Genomic DNA, 20,911 nt, shown 5'->3' with positions numbered 1-20,911 from the left:
GAGAAAAAATGAAATGAAAGGTTTGTGGATCAAGATAAGGATAGATATCACTGTCATGGTCAAAACAGAATTGACTCAGGGAGATGAATTGAATTTGTTTCAGAGTAGGGTAATGAGAATAAAAAATCCTAAAAACATTTTCCCACCACCCCTTCTTTCTTCATGGGCCAACTTTATTCCTTATTCTCTACTTTCTTCTCCTCAGCAGTGTGTAGAGGATTGAGAATGGGAGGTGTGGTCAGTTCATTGCATGTTGTCCTTGCCTCTCAGTCTTCCTCAGCTCATCCCCTGCTCCAGCAAGGGATCCCTCCAGTAGTGGACGACCCTCCATGAACTTCTCCAGTGCACTCTGTTTCCACAGGGTGCATTTCTTCATGAACTGTTCCAGAGTTGGTCTCTTCCATAAAATGCAGTTCTCCAGGAACAGGCTGCTCCATAGCTCCATAGTGGCTCATGGGGCCACAAGTCCTGCTAACACCTGTGTTTCTGTGTAGGCTTCCCATGGGGTCAAAACCTCCTTGAGGTACATCCTCCTTCTGCAACATGAGTTTCTTCATGGGCTGCAGGGGGATCTCTGCTGCATCATGAACTTCCATGGGCTGCAGAGGCACAGCTGCCTCACCATGGTCTGCACCATGGGCTGCAGTTGTTTCCAGGTCCTGATCCTCTTAAAAAGGAGTTTGAAGACTCTAAATTTATTGTTCTTTTTATTGCTCTCTAGCAAAGAACTTGCCAAATAATTGTGTTCACCTAAGTATGTCTCTGGTGTCACAGGTGAACACATACTAAACCCATATCCTGTTGGGTTACACTACTGAATGAAATCTAGGGACTCAGAAAATGCTTCTCTGTTTTTTTTTTTTTTTAATTTGCTGTAATTAATATGTTGTTGCAGATTAATGTAATTTTTCCCTGCTTTTATCTTTTAATCATACTGTGCTTAAGACCTTTTTCACACCCATTTTCCCTTGACCACACAATTTTTCTCCCTGCTCCTATTCAGAGTACCTGTCTTCATAGAAGTAAAAGGCCATCTTCTGTCTATGATCTAGCTGAGGATGCCAGTTTTTGCTGACTAGTAGTTAAGTTTTCAGACAAGTACTTTCCTGGAGATTTTTCTTTTCTGCTTGAAGGTAGTCATATAAATCTTTGAAAAGTGAAGGCTTTCCTTTAGGGAAAAGAACCAGACTGTATTGGTAGAGCAGTAGGTGTCTGCATGCTGACTTGTACCTACTTTTTTTTCCCTTTCAAATGCTCTTTCATGCTCTTCAGTTTCATCTATTTAGACTAAGGGTTTGTTTATTTAAGGGCAGATTTCATAGAATCGTGAAATGGTTGGAGTTGGGAGGGACTTTAAAGATCATCTGGTTCCAACACCCCTCCCACGGGCTGGGACACAGTTCATTAGAGGAGATTGCTCAAAAGCCTGTTCCAGGGATAAGGCATCCACAACTTCTCTGTTTTCTTTGGTTTGCATTTGATCTTGAACATTGAAGGTTGATATCAAGTTTTGAATGATAACAAGAAAGTAGAACATACAGACATCAGTTAAAAACCGCTTTTATGCATGTCTTTAATGTGCGTATCTTTTATAGCATTAGCATATTCAGGAATTTTTTGTTGCTTATTAAAAATTGAAATTCTCTTTCCCTCCCTGCCCCATATTGTTCTCTGGCAATTGAACAGGAGGCTGAATTTCAGTCATTAAGAGAAGCTCTCTCCTTTGTATCATTAATTGATGGATATTACAGATTAACAGCGGATGCCCATCATTATCTCTGTAAAGAAGTAGCACCACCATCAGTCCTTGAAAATATCCAAAGCAACTGTCATGGGCCAATTTTGTAAGTATTTTTTTAAATAATGTGACAGTTGAATTTTTATTTTTTTTGGAAGATGAGCTTTAGTTGTCTGTGAACTGTGGTAGGCATCTTAAAATATTTTTATTGCATTTATGTAACATAAAATGCTTTATATTTTTCCTCTTATTTTTCACTTTGTAAAATACAGTGCCTTTGTGACATATTATAAAAATTAAGTGGAAAGATCATTCCTTGATATGGATTGAAATAGTGAGTTAGCAAGGCGTGTTTAAGAGGAAATTCATTATTATAATAATGAATGTTGTTTTATTTCAGTTCTTTTTTCTTGTTAGCCATTTTTCTGGTTAAACCCACCCCCTGTTTTCACCCACACAAATGTTCTGCTAATTTAAACTTTTTGGTTAGGTAATTTTATTATAACTTCTTTCATAATGCAGGTTGAAAATCATATCATAAGCTGTGGGAAATACACTTTTTTAGCCCTTAACTAACATTTCTTATTGGATAAATAATTGTGATGGTTTAGTATCAAAAGATTTTAGTATGCTGCTCTCTACATAAGCAATCACCCTATATATTGGAAAATAAAGGGCAAAGACATTATCTTAAAGAAAGCTGTACAAAATTGAAAGTTTTAATTATTGCTCTGTTAGATATTTGTTAATATTGCTTATTACTCAACATCTTAAATCTCTGCATTTTGCAATTATGCAATATTAAGCATTTTCTTTTTACTGCAGCATGGACTTTGCTATCAGTAAACTGAAGAAAGCGGGAAATCAGACTGGTTTCTATGTCCTTCGCTGCAGTCCTAAAGATTTTAAAAAATACTTCCTTACCTTTGCTATAGAGGTTTGTATTCTGTCTTAGTGCCTATTTACTTTCTGTTGTGATGTAACAATGAGGCTGAGATGTTCAGTAAATTGTTCTGAATTTTCCCTTCAGAATGTTTGTCCAGTATGTATATTCTATAGCTACTTTTGTCAGATGAGCCAATTTTCAGGGTCTTGTGAGAAACGTCAGAGTTGATATAGAATTAATTGCTAATGGACATGCCACATGCCTTGGAGATCAAGGGATGAGAGCTTAAGAGTTCTGGTGAAAATGACATGGATCTTGGGACTGTGCTGTTAGGATAGATATTTGGGAGGTGGAGCTGGAGCAGTCTGATGGTATTTCTATTTTTTTAATGTTTGGGGGTTTTTACTTGAGTTTTTTCCCTGGGTTTTCCATGTACCTCCTGCCCCCTCACAAGTGGGGCTTCATTAGATTGGGTATACAGCCTTTGACAATCTGAGAGTGGCTCCTTCACAGGTTCTTCTGGGTTTGGGTCTTGTCCTCATCCCCAGTACTGGGCCAGCCATATTATTTGGCAGTTGTTACATCAACACAAATCTCCTGGGTATATCTGTTGTTAGCTCGAGAGAAAGCCACCCTGGAAATGCATATGGTTCTCAGAGAACCAGATGTACCTCTTCTCTCTGGCATTGCTGCTAGTGATGATATAATGTTTTATTATTATTGCTGTTGAATAATTTCATGATCCTGTTTCAAGAATGGATTTATCTTTAATTTCATTAGCAGAGCTACCTTTGTGTTTTTAGCTAGGGAAGGTAATACAAGAATTTTCCTGCTGGTATACAGCAAGCTGGTAAGTTTGCTAATACTGTCAGAGATAGGTACATCTCTGAAAATGACCAAGTAATGCTGATGTGTGAATGGAGAAATGTTATGTCCAGTCAATGAAGTATGTTTGGTAGGGAATTTTGCAGGCAAAGAAATCAGTTCATGAACAAGCTTAGAGAGGCAAAGTTGAGAGTCAAGCTTGTGAGAGGAGACTACCATTGCCTTTAAGTGACTTTACCGCAACTTTTTTTTTCTTTTTCTGAGACTTGTGCAAGTCTCAAAAAAGAAAAAGGCCTTCCAATGCCTTCATTGAAAGACTTTTGATATTCAGAATTTGTTGAAACATTTGCTGCAGGATTGAGATGCAGGACCTCAAAAGCACTATTAAGAGTTCATCCTGCTTAAAAATGTTTAATGGTATCTTTTCAAGAGTCTTTGTGAAAATAATTCAGTGCATATTAAAAATACATATTAGGAAGTAATGTCTAGAAGTGTGCTGGAGATGACACGAAAGCAGAATTACAGCTGAGATCTCCAAATGCCTGCCAAACAAACATGGAGTATAAGCATTAGGACTATTGCTTCCAACAAAATTTTGTTTTGATGTAACCCCATGTCAGGGTGAATAAGCTTTCCTTAATAGCTCTGAAGGATTTTTCCTAGGATCCATTATCTGTTTTCTCAGCTCCATCTTTTCAGAATTCATTAACATTTGTTTTTCTCTAGCATCAACATGCTAGTTCCCGTGATGGGAGTAGAGTCATGTTTTCTCAGAATCAATATTACATAGTGAGAACAAAATAACAAATTATGTTCATATTTTCCTGAAGCATCCTTTCTCCAATTAGCAGAGTGCTATACATTTAGATAAGCTTTCAAATGTTAAATATTAATCAGTTTAATTTTTAATGGAAAAATTTTCTGCAGCGTGACAGTACTACAGATTATAAGCACTGCTTAATTACGAAGAATGAGAACGGAGAATATAATCTTAGTGGAACCAAGAGAAGTTTCAGTAATCTTAAGGATCTCTTGACCTGTTACCAGACAGAAACTGTCCGTTCAGACAGCATAATTTTCCAGTTCATCAAGTGCTGTCCTCCAAAACCAAAAGGTAAGAGAGAGATTATTTCTAAGCAGAAAGTTTTCTGTTTTCTACATTAAAGATTTAAAAATAAGTTAATACTAAATGACTCTCAGGAAGAAGAATGATTCAAAACTGGGAGGAACTATTGGTACCCTTGAAGGCAGGGAAGCCCTTTAAAGAGACCTCAGAAAATTAGAGAATGGTGCAATCACTAGCCATATGAAGTCTCATACAAAGGAAAATGTCAGATTCTGCAGCTGGGATGGCGACCCTGGATGTACAGACAGATTGGGGAATGAGTTGCTGGAGAGCAGTGCCATGGAAAGGGACCTGGAGGTCCTGGTCTGTGGCAAGCTGAACATGGGTCAGCAGTGCTCTGGCAGCCAGGAGGGCCACCCATGTCCTGGGGGGCATCAGCCAGGCAGGGGAGGGGATTGTCCTGCTCTGCTGTGAGCTTGGGGCAGCCTCACCTCAAGTGCTGGGGGCAGTTCTGGGTGCCAAAGTGTGAGATATAAAACTATTGGAGAGTGTCCAAAGGAGGGCTGTGAGGATGGTGAAGGGTTTTTGGAGGGGAAGTTGTATGAGGAGTGGCTTAAGTAACTTCTGTTCAGCCTGGAGAAGTGGAGAGTGAGGAGATACCTCACTGCAGTTAAAACTTCCTCATGAGGGGAAGAGGACCTCACTGCAGTTAAAACTTCCTCATGAGGGGAAGAGGAGGGGCAGGCACTGATCTCTTCTCTGTGGTGACAGTGACATGACCACAGGGAATGCCCTGAATCTGTGTCAGGGGAGGTTTAGGTTGGAAATTAGAAAAAGCTTTTTCACCCAGAGGGTGGCTGAGCACTGGAAGAGGCTCCCCAGGGCAGTGGTGACAGCACTAACCTGAGAGAGTTCAAGAAGCGTTTGGGCAATGCTCTCAGGCACATGGTGCGACTCTTGGGGATGGTCCTGTGCAGGGCCCGGAGTTGGACTTGATAATCCTTGTGGGTCCCCTCCAACTCAAAATCGTTTGTGATTCTGTGATAATTTGTGTGGGTCTTTTTAATTTCACTGACCTATTTATCCATCTTCTTAGTCATAGTTTCCAGTCACGGTGTCTGCAAAATTTTGATGTAAGATAGTGTTCTAAAAGTAATCATGGTAACCAGTTTCATGATTAGAAGCAAAACTGGTTTCTTAATTGCAGTGGATTGTGTGCAGCAGCATTTCTTCTTAGGTCAAGTGTTTTCATGTCTTGAGAAGGAAAGAGCTACTAAATGAATTATTTATCACTAAAAGTAGGCATAGGCACTAAAAGTTCCATAGGCGATGGAACCAACAATGTCAGTGAATTTATGTCAGTGTTGATCTTAGCTGGGCTATGTCAAGTCTGCACTATGGTTTCAGCTCCATTTTAACACTGAAAAAATATACATGGAATAGGGCTTCTTCGTGAGGAGGGGATTTTTCTTGCATTTGCACTTAATTGTTTTTCCTACCTTTGATATTCGTATCTTTCTCCTTTATGAAATATTTAAATAACTGCCCTTCTAAGTAGTACTACATACAGTTAATATTTGTCTTTGTCTCTGGCAAAGTTCTATTTAAAGATAAGCCTGCCAGACCAGACTATATGATATAACTTTTACTTCTCTCAAATTTGATTGAAAATAGCCAATGGATTCAAAACCTTAGAAAATATGTATTAAGTAAATATGTATGCACTTTATAAAGAATAAATTTTTAACATTATTCAATTAAAATAAAAAATTTATAAGCATCAGAATGCTGAATTATTGAATAAATATAATCATGGATGTGAGCAGATACCCACAAAGACATACTTTTCATATTTAGTTTTAGTATCAGACTTGCTCTACTTTGTATTATAAAAGAAGGTAATTTACATCCCCTTTTCCATCCCCAGTTGTTATTACAAACAGTGCAAATATTTTCAGAATGTTTGTCAAAACCAGGAGTACTTAAGAAACATAAAACTCAGCAGTGAACCTAGATGATTTTGCTGATTAGAAAATATCAGAGTTAGATTTCAGTTAAATGCCGTGTGGCTTTTAAAATACACTGATCTCAATGTGATATCTTGTTTGTGCTTATTCAGGAGCCCTTCATTGGCAATCCTTCTGAAACAGTATTGGCTTAGTTTTATATTTTACAAATTTACTTTGGTTTTCCTTTCCCTCTTTCTTCTCCCAGATAAATCAAATCTCCTAGTCTTCAGGAGCAATAGTGTTTCTGATGTACCTTCATCACCTATGCTACAGAGACACAATAATGTCAATCAGATGGTTTTTCACAAAATCCGTAATGAGGACTTGATATTCGTAAGTCAGTTTGTTGCTTTTTTTACTGCAGATGTTAGGTTTAATATGCACAAAGTTTTAAAAACCTCAGCATGTGTTTAAAAGAATCTTATCTGAGCTAGGAGATTTTGCTGTAATCTTTCCTTAGAGTTGTGGAAAATAATTTATTTTATTTTTCAGTAATGCAAATAACTATTTTTTTTGTAATTAAGAAGCATTGTTTTGACTGCAATAACAATTAATTTGCTCTAGAGATGTCTAAATACATATTTAATGGAATTGCTTCCTCTCTGGTTCTTGCAGCAAGTTATTTTCTGAGATCCTTGCGTAATCAATAAAAAACAAGAACAAATTTAAGATGTTTCTGAAAATAGTTGCTTCCTTTCCTTCTCAGCTGGACTCTATAGCCAGCACACCTCTAAAGACTTGCATATGCTTATGCAGGGGGGTTTCTAGAAATGTCTTTTAAAACAGGCAGATATTTTTGATTTTTTTTCTGTCTGTATCCTTCCTTCCTTTTAGGAGGAGAGTCTTGGACAGGGCACATTTACTAAGATTTTCAAAGGTGTAAGGAAAGAAGTGGGAGACTATGGCCAGCTCCATCAAACCGAAGTTCTTTTAAAGGTGCTGGATAAAGTGCACAGAAACTACTCTGAGGTTGGTGTCATTGTTGACTGCTATATAACATTTGTCCATGCTACGTTGAGCATTACTCTTCTTCTTTTCATGAGCATTACTCATTTATGAAGTAAATGGGTATTTGTGTGGTAGAGGGTTGTATGTTGAACCAAGCTCATGCTTAGACTTGTGACACTGGGAGTATGGATTTGATTCTGGCTTTGGGAAGTACACCTATGCACACTTTATTTCCCCTGTTCCTGCCACCTGTGAGAGAATTCAAAACTATCCACTGAGATCTGGAGAACAGGTAATTTATACAATTCAAGTACCAGAGGAGGGGTGGTATGGCCACAGGATTGTCTTAACCAGTAAATTCATTATTTACGGACAAGGGACCATTTATGGAAGAACACTTCCTCTGGGTAGACTGTCTTCAGATTTTCCAATAAAATCAAATAATCAGAAGTATTTGTATATGAGAAAAACCTTGCCATACATAGATTCACCCATAATCACTGAGCCTTCTCGCTTTTTGAGTGACGCTTTTAGCAGACCTGAAATGCTTTTGTGCAAAAACTAATAAACTGGTAGTGTAACCAAGCCCAAGACTCTTTATGTGAGAACTGAATTTTAAAGACTTTCACAAGATGTAGTAGTGTTTATTATAGTAATGTAACTTTATAATACTGCTTTTGATAACCTAGGTAATAAATTTATATTCTAAAGTATGAATCAGTCACTAGAAGTTCAGAGTATATAAATAAAGATATAGTCACCTGAACGAAAATGTTCTCATTTTCAGTTCACTTTGGTGGGTGAATAATCAGTACACAAGCAAGTGGAGGTGGAGATGCCACTGAACAGAATAAAGAAAGCAATAAAAGCATTTGAAACTTTGCTGACAAAGTTGTAAAAGGTCTTGCAATAGTGGATGAATTGCATAATAATTTTTGTCTTTTAACTTAATAATGTGCTACAAAGAAATAAATTGGAAACTGAACAGTGAATTATGGCAGAATAAATTAGAAAGTGGATAGTGTATGATGAATTTGCCTTCAATTTACCTAGGTAATTGACACTGGAAAAAATTATTTTAAAAATGTTGAGATACACTTGCTGGCAGAGAAAAAGAGGTTGTTAACCTATCTGGAACGTGTACTACCAGTTATTTAGAAAAAGAAAATTAGGAAAAAACCTCCACAACAAAAAAACTGAAGCAAAAACCAACCAAACAAGAAACAGTTGCCAAACACAAACCATCAACAAACAATATAAAATGTTACATAGGCTCTTTGCAAAGAGATTGTTGAAATGTTTTTAAAAAATTGTATTAGTAAACTTATTAGAACATTGGGGCTTTGTTTTTACTGATGTATTTTCTTTGTTGATCTCTCCCACTCCTTCCAAAAAGTCCTTTTTTGAAGCAGCAAGTATGATGAGCCAGCTTTCTTACAAACATTTGGTGTTAAATTATGGAGTCTGTGTTTGTGGAGAAGAGAGTAAGTAGAAATTAATTCTTTTTTTACCAATTTTTACACATCTCTATTAGAGTTTGACATTGTTATTTGATAAAACCAGAGGAAAAACAAACAAAACAACAGAAGTTCAACACCAGCTGGACAGCTAATACATGTTCATGCTGCAGCAGTATTAGCCTTGGTATCTGAGAGCTAGTTAATAGTAAAAACAAAGAAAAGGGAAAAATTGTTTAAAGTACAGTTAGTGTGAATAGTAACCTCTGTAGATGAATCAGTCATGTCTGTTCTATCTGAGATCAGTTTTGCCATGCCTCTGGAATGAGCTTTTGAAGTGCCAGAAAAATTGCAGCCTTATGTTATATCAGCTGTGGTTAGCTAGAAAGGGAGGTGCTGTGCTACGCAGAAAAATCTTCATTTACAGTGGTTAGAAACAGACTTTGCTGCCCTTTTCCACCCGTGCTGATTTCATGAGCACAAATATAACTTTGGGAAGTTTTGTTTTAGAGATCCCATTCTGAAAACATAAGGGTCTGGTAATTCAGCAAAAATTTCAGCAGCAGTAAAATGTTTGCGTTGTCTGCAAAAGTTGAATGTCCTTCCAGTTTAGCTTACAGCTTTGTGACTATGTATTAATAAGTTTTTTTTTAAGAGCACCTGAAATACATTTATACCATCTTGAAATGAAAACTTAATTTTGGATGATTGTCGTATACTAATGTGTCATCAAATATGACTGCTGGATCTCACTTTGACATTTTTTCTCCTTCATTCAATCTTTGGGCTGAAATGTTTTCTCCAAAACCCCCTTTTATTTTTTTTTTTCTGTGATTAGAAATTTGTATGAAAGGAAGCATTGTATAATTGTATGGGCATATTATGTAGGTCGTTACCTTCATTAGTGAGAAGGAAATTTCCAAAAGAGACAGTGGTAATCAGAATTTACCTCTGTAATCAGAAATTACCTTCCATAGAAGGCTGGAAAAGACACAGCATTATATTTGGCCAAGAACTTGTGCCAAAACAACCACATGGAGTTTTTTGTATTTTATTCATTGTACCACACACACGGATGATATATAAGATTTCAGGTAGATCAAGTTTATAATTGAAAAGAAATTGTTGCAAGAGATATATGGTTACATATTTTACCTTTAGATCATAGCTGTCCTCTAGAAATTATTCACTTTCTGAAGACAAGAGACTTACTACAGTTTAAGGTGAGGCAGTTGCTAAGAAATAGGAAGAACAGCTGTTATTGATTCTGTGGTTTACACACTTGCAGTACAAATTCGATAAAAATCTTCACATAATTGCAAAAAAAAAGTTTTTGCTGTCTCTAAAATGAATTTATTAAAAAATATGGGTGTTTTTTTTTTTTTGTTACAGCCAGATATAATACCTAGTATCTGCACTGTGAGCATTTTGCAGCTGAGGGCAAGGATTCAGTCATGTGATTTGAAATTGTTGTGTTGAAAGTGATGAAGATGGCAGTTCTTGTTTCTGGGGTTATTTGCTAGATGGCTGCGTGAAGGCATGTGTCATAGATATATACACAATTTTAGGGCAAATACTTCTCTGTTTTCAAGCAAAGCATCTTTTGTCAATAAAGCCTTGCATTTTCCAGTAAGAATAGTAAACAACTATGAAGTGAATGACTTGAATGTTATTCAGCTCACCACATTGATAGTGCTTCATCAGCAGTTACATTATTGTGCCTTTCAAGTGAGGGCGGAAAGATGCTCCCTGGATTTTACCTAATCTGTAAAAGATTAAATTAAATAATTAACCCTAAAATAATAAATCTAGTAACTATGTATTTGAGAAGAAATTAGATGAACTTCCACACTCTGAAGAAGTATAAAGAACAGAGAGTATTTGTGGCAGTACTCAGATACCACAGAAGTTGAAATTTATAGTTACATCAACAACGAGGTATCAAAAGAAGAGTAGTACTAAAGTCATTAATCTGTCCTGAAATTTTATTATTTGTTGTTGGTTTTAATTATTACTCTTTTCATCATTATCATCAGACATCCTTGTACAAGAATATGTAAAATTTGGATCCTTGGACACATATTTGAAAAAGAACAAAAATATCATCAATATTTTGTGGAAGCTGGAAGTAGCCAAACAGTTGGCATTAGCCATGCATTTTCTGGTAAGTGGTTCACTTTTGTTAATGGCAGAATACAAGTGATTCTGACTAATATATGTAGAAAGGCTGAGCTGTTACCTGAATTCTTGAAACACTGGAGGGTTTTGATAATGGATTGGCCAAATACCAGCTATTTAGTAGATACCCAGACACAGACTTTGTATTTTGAACAAAGTGTAGTTGAATGTCCATTCTTTTTTAATGCTTTATGTTTTAGCATGAAATATAAACACATTTACAGTAATGCTTTCTCCCCGCCACCCCCACAAATCAGTCCTTTCTGGGCTTCCCATCTCAGCTCATGATGCTAAACATAAACTATTTCCTGGTAGTGTTAATACTTAACCACTGGGAGGGGAAAACTCTGTACTGTTCACTCTGCTCGTGCATTCTTCTTGGGCATTAGGTCTCAACCTTACAGTCTTTCCAGTTAAATATAAAGGCCATTATTCAGGACAGGATATGTGACTAGATAAGTCTTTCCTTTAACAGAATCTAAATATTCTTATATTAATTTTTACTGGATGGATGAGCATTCTTCTGAGTTAAAAAATGTTAAATTGTTTCAGACTTTAGGTAAATAACAAAAATTGGCTGAAAACTGTAAGTTTGAGAGAAACCGGTGGAGTACCTGAAGTTTGACCAACTTAATCTGTAATCATTATTTTATTTGCTGATGTTTCCCTCATGCTGTACAGTATTTGTTTTTAAATATCTCTTCAACTGTAAGACTTTTGGTCGGTTTGTATAACATGCATTTCTATTTACAGGAGGATAAAGGCCTTGTTCATGGAAATGTCTGTGCAAAAAATATCTTGCTTATCAGAGAGGAAGACAGGAAGTCTGGAAATCTCCCATTTATAAAGCTAAGTGATCCTGGCATCAGTATTACAGTTTTGCCAAGAGATAGTAAGTCTTTGCATCAACTTTATTGTTCAGTGCTTCTGACTTGAAAAATAAGTTTGGGGGTGGGGTTTTTTTGACCACCATCTAATCTAATTCTGTTACAGTAAGTTCCTTGATCTGTGTGTCATTTTATGGTTATCGCTACAGTCCTAGCCAAGCAGTTTTGATTGTACCTTTTAAATCAGCAAATAGCTACAGGAAATAAAGCCACAATTCTCCATTTTATGAGCTTTTTTCTCTGCTGTTCTCATTTTCATTGATAGCACTATTGTTATTGTAAATATTGTATATTATATTGTAAATATATAATATAGTCGATTACGTTTGCAGATAGCTGCTGAACTTTGTGTCTTGTAATTGATCAAGAACTTTCAGAACTGAAACCAAATGCACTTTTGAAAAAGCTGACTGGCAGTTAAAAAGCATCTTCAGTGCATTTCTTGGTGAATACCTAGAGCCACTTGATGATGTTAAAAATACTGGGTTATCATCCACTCTTAAGACTGTTCCAATGCTTCATAAACAGCAAAATTAACTAAATGGAAAATGTGTGCAAGGTTGTTATGCTAATGGAATGGAAGTAACCTTACTATTCCTTTTATGGTATTTCTTTTTAATAAAAAGACTTCTTACTTGGTACATTTTATCAATGTCTAAAAAAGTAATGTATCTAACAGCCTATCCATAATGTAGCGTTATTATTTGCCAGTAAACTATTTAAATTCTTCCTGTTTTAATATGAAGCTTACATTATTCTTATGAGACCTCATTTTAAGGAGCTCTTAATCCAAATCAGTACAATCCCATGTTTTAACTTGTTACTAGAGTCAGTAGCAATAGCTTAAAAATCACGTAGTGTAAAATTCCTTTTCATGGTGCCTTTTGCTGTGCCAAAATACACCAACCACTAGCAAAGTATTTTTTATTCTTTGATGTCCTAGTTCTTTGGGATAGCTGTCGAGTCTTGATAAGATTGGGGCAAATAGAGAAATCACAGAACTAATGTAACATGGAAATGGTATTAAGGCAATTTTATACCTTTAGGCTTATTTTGCAGTAAAACAAATGGACCTCCTCTCTGATTCACAAATAGTATTTTAATTTTTGTCCATATTCCATATTTGATTTTCTTTGTGGGAACAAATACTTGGAAAAATATTATTAGTACATTGCAATGAAATACCTGTCTATATTAAAGTAATTTTTACCAAATCAAATATGTTTGAGAATTTTCTGGTATTGTTATTCATCTTAACAAGTCTCCTTTGTGTGATTGCACAGTTCTTCTTGAGAGAATACCCTGGGTTCCTCCTGAATGTATTGAGAATCCCAAACAACTAAGCCTAGCTACAGACAAATGGAGTTTTGGTACCACTTTGTGGGAGATCTGCAGTGGAGGAGACAAACCCCTGAGTGCATTAGATTCTTCACGAGTAAGTATTACTGGGCCAGCAGTCAAAGCAGTTCTTTGAACACTACTAATTTAGAACATCTGCTGTTGTAACCACATCAGCATGTAAAGTGGTGTGGCCTATGACCACTGTAGGAAAAAGGCATATTTACTTGCAGGTAATAACCAGAAGAGATTATTTGAAGTTTGTTTTTATGTTGTTTATTTTAATTTTTAGGGGGACAAAGTACAGAATTGTCAGTATTATCTAGTTCTTATTTTTGTTGCTTTGTTGCAGCAGTTTATCACTTTAAACAAAAAAGTATTCCTAACAGTGTTCATGGATTTTAATTAGCATTCTTGTAATTGAATGTCTTAAATATAGCAGTACTTTGTGTGTTGCAACAATTCTACTATTTCAGCTAAACCAGAAATGTTAACTTTTATCTCAGGTAGGGGCAGGAGATGGATGAGAAACATATTCCATAAAAATCTTAATTCATATGTATTTGCTTCTTTAGTTGGAAGCAAAAAGAATACTTCACTATACCACAGAAGTACTGGTAGTATTACTTTTGTAAAGGTACTGTAACCTTCCCATAAAGCCTGATTTGATTTCTCAGGTATTTTCATCAGCTCTTACAATAATCTCTAAGGTTTACCTAGACCTAGCTTATAGGTATCTAAGTGTTTCAGAAGTTGCCCTACATTCTTTCATAATACTCACAAAGCTTTTCACAACTGTCAGTTCAGCCAGTTCACAGGTCAGTAGAATTTTCTGCTGGACCTGTCCAGCTGAAGATTTATGAAATTGCTAATAAAGGAGACACTATTTTTCTCATTTTTCTCTATCTTCTTATCTTCTGCCAGTAACTGGCTGGAAATTTCTGAACTGATCACTCTAAATTGTACCAGCCTTGCCTTAGATGAAAATTGGAGAGATGGACATTTGGTGAGATAACAAGTTTAGGTTTAGAGCTGTAATTTTTGGCTACTCTTGGGAGAATGTTAAGGCTTCTTCAACTCTTCATGGTTGTAAAATGTAAAATGACTTACCTGTTTAATTCCAGAAATTACAGTTTTATGAAGATAGGCACCAGCTTCCTGCCCCCAACTGGACAGAACTTGCAAACCTCATAAACAACTGCATGGATTATGAGCCAGATTTCAGGCCTTCTTTTAGAGCAATTATTCGTGATTTGAACAGTTTGTTCACTCCAGGTGAGTTTGCGATACAACAGCCTCAAAAAGACTCCTGTTTCCTGTTGGTTCACTTTCTTTTTAGTATGTTTTTTGCAATACATCATTGTATTTGATGGCAAATTACTGCATAGAAATAAAGGTGGCTGTCAATATTCTGCTGAGCTTGAAGAATGCCTAACAAAAGTAGAACATGCCATGGCTGTAGTAAGGTTCTTCCTTTTCTTGTTCACTACTCTGTGCCTTCTGTTCCCTTTCTTCCCTTCTTCCTTCTGCCTCTCAGATTATGAGCTATTGACAGAAAGTGATATGTTGCCAAATATGAGAATTGGAGCACTTGGATTTTCTGGCGCTTTTGAAGATCGGGACCCAACACAATTTGAAGAAAGACATCTTAAGTTTTTACAGCAACTTGGCAAGGTAAGATGTTTCAAAATTCTGTACTAGTTTAGGAAATAACTATGGTTTTCAGTTATCCTTTGATGACCCCATATACATTATTTAGAGTGAAATTTCTGTTTTAGAAGTTGATAATTTCAGTCATATCTGAGCAACATGTGCAGTTCCTTCTAGCTCTTTTTTCACTTTCACCGTATTCTTAGTAGAAAATTAGCTAACCTCGACAATGAATCCAGTCACACCAAAAGGCTAAGTACTTTTAAGTAATGCAGAGCTGCCTGATATAAACTATAGACAGATAGATACATACACACATTCACTTGATACTAAGTTAACAACACTCTGGAGCATTCTTGTGAAGAACTAGTGGGATTGGTGTTTTTGTGCATGCATATTCTGAGAAATCTGAATATACAGCCTCTAAATTCAAAAGGAAGATACATGCCTTCAAGATACATGTAGGCCTTGAACTTTTTGGTTTTAGAAATCAGCATTTGCTTACTAGTTTTGCAAGTTATTGCAGCCTGGCTGTGTGAAAGCAGACCTAGACAGATGTCCAAGTGCAGCTGGCAGATCTTCACCAAGTGCTGTTTTTCTTGAATGGTTCTTTGCTGTTTTATTTGGTTTTTACCAGTACTCTTTTGGCTTCAAGTACAGAAGCAGCCTCAAAGTTCTGTTTGCAGATGGTTGTTCACTGTGATAGCGTAGCATGGGAGGACAGCAGAGTGGTAGGTCATGGCTGCATAAAGGAAGGCAAAAGACAGTATAAATGAAGAAAGAGACAAAACCAGAACATTGAAACAAATTGGAGAGGAGCCAAAAAGAAACACAGCTGAATTAAGAACCAAGGCAAAAGGATTTATGCAAGTGCAGGAAAAGTATTATGCCAGTGGAAGTGGAAATTTGTGAAAGGAAAGAAAATAGATGGACATCACCCTCTTTCCTTGTCCTCATTTCTTGTTCTGTTTGCTTCCTTTCAGGGAATATTTTTTTTTTGTAACTGTTACCCTCAGTCATACACTTTTTCTGTTGGGGAAGTTTTGTGGCCTTTCACTTAAATATTTAATCACATAAACTTAGTGCTTAGTACTGTGAGCACTGAACAAGAACTACACTGTACATGAACAAACAGGTACACTAAGAAGCACAAAGAGCAAATGATGTGGACTTGTTTTTAATTCTCAAGTGTTTCCATTTGTGACCTAGGGAAATTTTGGCAGTGTTGAGATGTGCCGGTATGACCCGCTGCAGGACAATACTGGGGAGGTGGTTGCTGTGAAGAAGCTACAACACAGCACAGAAGAGCACCTTAGGGATTTTGAAAGAGAAATTGAAATACTTAAATCGCTGCAGCATGATAACATCGTTAAATACAAAGGAGTATGCTACAGTGCAGGTATGTGCTATATTGAATACACCTAAATATGCATACTGAGAAGTTCAGAGAGGTGTTTATGACAGTCACTCACTTGTCATAAACTTAGCAGGACTGAGAGAGTAAAAAACAAAGGAAGTTTTTGAAAGATGGTAACATTGGTAACAAGTCACTTACCATTCTGAGTTTCATCTTGACAACACAGACATACAGACTGCTACTTTGCCTTAGCAATAGTAGCTGAAGTATTGATGAGATGATGTTAATTAGTGATATATTAATTTTTCAAATATTGTTGTTGAGTTTCAGTAAGTGGTGTTTTCTGAGGAAATGCAGTTTATTAGTATATGAAAAATTGCATAGTGATGTGTAGATCATTAATACTTTTTTATTAAGTCCATTTTACATTATGGCTACTGATAGAGGAATTAAAATACTTCTATTAAAAAGCTCGTCTTTGGGAAATTACAGAAAAAATTACATTTCTATTTTTTGCTATTGCTGTAAAAGGACGGAGGAATCTAAGATTAATTATGGAATACTTACCATATGGAAGTTTACGAGATTATCTGCAAAAACACAAGGAGAGGCTGGACCACAAGAAGCTTTTGCTGTATGCATCTCAGATATGCAAGGTAGGACATTTCAAATTATATGCATATTTCAATGAAGTTTTTTTCTCCTTTTTTCATCCCATTTGTCTCAAACCAACAATAACTGGTTATTTTTGTGTATCTTCTACGATGCTGTTGGGCTGCTAGCACCACATAACCCTAAGAAAAAGTAGCAATATATTCATGTAGTCAAGACCTGGAAAAACTTCTGGGTATCCTAATACAGGAAGCTGAGACTGGTCAATCTGCTGACTGAGGCAGAATATACTCTCTTTTCTCCCTAAGGTGACCTAACATAAAGTATTGTAGGAGTTAATATACTTGCTCAGGCAATCTGTTCATGACATTCTATGATGGAATTTTCAGAAATTTGACATTCAACTATAAAAACACCATAACAACATGTATATGTTTAAACAATTTACTTTATAAGAGCAAAGATACATGACTCCTGTATGCAGAACTAGAGGCCTTAGAAGTACCCAAACCTGTAATAAATTATTTGGTACCAAACCTAATTCATAAAATCCTGAAAAATGGTACAAACATCTGATCTTTCTTGTGATATCTCGTTTTCCTTATAAAGAGGGATTATGCCTTCTCTAGTTTAATTTTGTAATTATGTTTTAGATGTTAGAAACTAGAGACACCTGAGATTTCATTGCATATTTAGAAATTTGGGGAAAGAAAAATAAGTGAGAATGAGGGGCCGAGAGACAAAAATTAATATAGCCACACCCCCTCAAGGCATGTACCAGAAATATTTTTAAATTTCTTTTCCCAATACCTGTATCAAAGATATGGAAACAGTAGGTGACATAGGATTACATAATCACAGAATCAACTAGGCTGGAAAAGACATTTAAGATCATCGAGTCCAACCTATGAATGAACACCATCTTGTCAACCAGGCCATGGCACTGAGTGCCACATCCAGTCTTTCCTTAAACACCTTCATGGATGATGACTTGCCCACATTCCTGAACAGCCCATTCCAATTCCCAATCACCTTTTCTGTAAACAATTTCTTCCTAATGTCCAGCCTAAACCTTCCCTGGTGCAGCTGGGTCCTCTGATCTTATTGCTGGTTGCCTGGGAAAAGAGCCTAACCCTCATCTGGCTACAGCGTCCTTTTAGGGAGCTGTAGAGGGGGATGAAGTCCCCACTGAGCTTCCTTTTCTCCAGGCTAAACAACCTCAGCTCCCTCAGCTGCTCCTCACAGGACCTGTGCTCCAGACCCTTCACCAGCTCCATTGCCCTTCTCTAGACATGCTCCAGCACCTCAGTGTCCTTCCTAAATTGAGGGCCCAAGAACTTGACACAGTTAAGATCCTAAGACTTAGCTTCTGCAATATCTACAGAAAAGGTCTAACAATCAGGGGAAAATCTCTGCCAGAGCCAAGACCTTCTCCTGACACTCAAGCTTTCTCATGGTGCAAAGAGCTTGCTGGTTCCCTGCTTGAAACTGGACTAACCTTTTAGCTGCTGAACCTTTTGCATGTGTGAGGAATGCTGCAACCTTAACAGCTTATCTCACCCATTCATGTGCTTCCCTGAAGCCCAGCAATGTGGGTAGTCTCCAGGAGAAGCTCATTCATGGGCAAGCAGTGCAGAATGTGGGAAAACAAAAAAGTTAGCAAGTCTATGGCAAGTGTCTTCACAGAGAGAAAGGGTTGAACATGTGACCACCTACTTCAGGGGGTTGAAGAGCTCTCTGATCTGTGTGTCCAAAACAAGAAATCATTCTAGGGTAACAGGCCTAAGAAATTATCTCATACTTACTTCCGCAACAAAATTACTTTGTCATGCTGGTAAGTCACTATAAACAATCTTTGTTCAAGGAGAGACCTGGAAAAGTCTTAAAATTCAGCACCATCTAAGAGGGCGGTGACCATATCTTTCATAGAAGTAAGATGCAACCTGGATTTCTGAGCACACAAAGGCTGCAGACAGTTAGCTGTTTTATTCTGTGTCCATCTCAGCCTGTGACCTCAGGGTGCTGGCCTTGTGCACTCTCATAAGAAGCTGCAAAGCATGTAGAAGTCCTCAGGCTTTCATTCCAAGCCTGGCGAAATAACAGTGGCAACCATGTCTCAGGATCCTGGTCTGAGGTATCCATTGGGAGGACTGGAAGGTGGATTTTGACCTTTGATGGCTGTGCAAATATGGTAGAAATCCTTGGGAAAGGAACTGTATTCAGAAACTACGAAGAAAAAAAGGACCTTAGTGTGTGTGTGTACATACACATACATGAAAGAACTTTGAAAATATTACAGGTCTTCAAGATGGTGAGAAATCAAAATAGCAGATGAGATGATTTCTTCCTAAGTACCAAGCACCAGCCAAGAGAAAGGAAGCTAAAATATGCATCCTGCAGATACTAAAGCAGGAGAACATCCAGCTTTTATAATGGGGACAAACAGTATGAAAATGTGGAAAACCTGCATAGAGCTTGCTCTTAAAGAAATGGCTTCACTTCTAAGAAAAGTGAAATCTAAGAGTTACAGTGTATGGGCCTTGCTTTGGAGTGTTTTTGCTGTACAGTCTGCAAAGTCGAGGTTATATTGATTGCTTTCAGATTTCTCTAATCTGTGGCATTCTGTTACTCCAAAACAACATAATTAGTGAGTACCTGATAATGTGAAAATTGAACCTGAATGCTTTTTCTTCGTTTAGCTGATCATGTTACACTTTTCAGCTGGTTTTGCTTTTCTTGCAATGTTTGCTCTTTCAGCGTCTCACATCTCATCTTTTTGCTGTGTGTGTCTGTCAGTCTGTAATCTTGGGGGATTTTGATCAAAAACCTTTCTACCTCTGCCTTGCTGTTCTCCTCTGAAGCGTATGAGAGAAATGAAGGCACACCCATTACCTGAGGGTTAAGATGAGTGTGTTTGGTTGTTTACTGTGTTTGGTTCCTTGCTACTATACTGGGAAAAGGTTTTCCTTCTCTTGATGTTTGAAGTGTTTCAGGTGTTCTCCTTGCTGGTGAGCCCAGTTTTAAAGACAGAAACATTTTAAATCACATTTGAACTGTTGTTGGACTAGTGCCACAGGATTGTGATATCCACTTAGAATTTGCATGATTTCAATTAAAGATCTGTTTTATGTCTTTTCCAGGCTTACAGAAAAGTTAGTATCATCAAACTTTAGAGCTGTTTTCAGAATAGTACATTTTAGTAAGAAAAAGCTATAGCATTTTCATAGGCTAGTTGTACCAGAAGCAAAGAACCCTCACTTTGAAGTTAGTTTGTTATTTATATATGCCAGTGAATAAGCTGACAAAATGGGCATTTTTTAACAGTTCTGAAACGAGCTGTGAGAGATCAGCAATGCCACCCAATGGTACTGGGAGGTACTAGTATCTGAGAGAAAGACTCTACTTTGTAGCCAAACTCTGAGGTTTCTCACATTAAGAAAAAAAAAATAGAGCGAGAAAGAAATAAGCCTTCTGGCATGACTAGTAATAACGTTGCTTTTCAAAACTTTTGAATCACCAATGCTATTTGTGTAATTGAACTTTTTCATTGTGTTGAAAGGGTGATATGCTTTCATATAAAACTATGAAACTGACAGCTTGCTTGGTGATTGCTTTCACGTATGAGTTGGGTATCTCTTGGCATTGTGCAGCGTCACTTTCAGTCTTCCTTTTATTGCTGTCTAAGCAAGACCTTCCTGTTTTAGTAATGCCACTACACACACTGGCTTTTTCCAAATCTCATTGTTAATGAAAGTAATTAAGTGCATTGGTAAGAAGGGATCATCAGCAGCAAAAGACAGCATGCCTTCAGACCAATGATTTGTTACAGGAATCTGTGGGAATATAACAATAAGCAGAATTGTATTGGTGAGTAATTGTCCATACAAAAGAGATACAAAGCACACTGTTGGGAATACAGTGAATAACAGTCAAATTCAAGAAATCATAATACAAAGTTTT

The 20,911-nt window shown here is 36.9% G+C and overlaps 1 protein-coding gene across 7 annotated transcripts in view; it reads left to right on the top strand.

Annotated features, from left to right (window-relative positions):
- Window positions 1–20,911, top strand: part of JAK2 (Janus kinase 2) — an 87,221-nt gene that overhangs the window by 54,783 nt on the left and 11,527 nt on the right. For all 7 annotated transcript variants that reach the window (XM_059873188.1, XM_059873185.1, XM_059873181.1 and 4 more), the window contains 13 exons: window positions 1,687–1,844; window positions 2,564–2,675; window positions 4,377–4,563; window positions 6,730–6,857; window positions 7,359–7,493; window positions 8,869–8,956; window positions 10,966–11,093; window positions 11,861–11,999; window positions 13,278–13,429; window positions 14,457–14,607; window positions 14,870–15,006; window positions 16,192–16,381; window positions 16,871–16,995. In XM_059873188.1, the coding sequence (XP_059729171.1) occupies window positions 1,687–1,844; window positions 2,564–2,675; window positions 4,377–4,563; window positions 6,730–6,857; window positions 7,359–7,493; window positions 8,869–8,956; window positions 10,966–11,093; window positions 11,861–11,999; window positions 13,278–13,429; window positions 14,457–14,607; window positions 14,870–15,006; window positions 16,192–16,381; window positions 16,871–16,995 (1,830 nt within the window). The remainder of the gene's footprint in view (window positions 1–1,686; window positions 1,845–2,563; window positions 2,676–4,376; window positions 4,564–6,729; window positions 6,858–7,358; window positions 7,494–8,868; window positions 8,957–10,965; window positions 11,094–11,860; window positions 12,000–13,277; window positions 13,430–14,456; window positions 14,608–14,869; window positions 15,007–16,191; window positions 16,382–16,870; window positions 16,996–20,911) is intronic.

The sequence above is a fragment of the Haemorhous mexicanus genome, chromosome Z (assembly GCF_027477595.1).
Source record: "Haemorhous mexicanus isolate bHaeMex1 chromosome Z, bHaeMex1.pri, whole genome shotgun sequence".
Classification (NCBI taxonomy): domain Eukaryota; kingdom Metazoa; phylum Chordata; class Aves; order Passeriformes; family Fringillidae; genus Haemorhous; species Haemorhous mexicanus.
The sequence above is the reverse complement of the archived record's forward strand: the minus strand, read 5'-3'. Positions and strand labels throughout refer to the sequence as shown.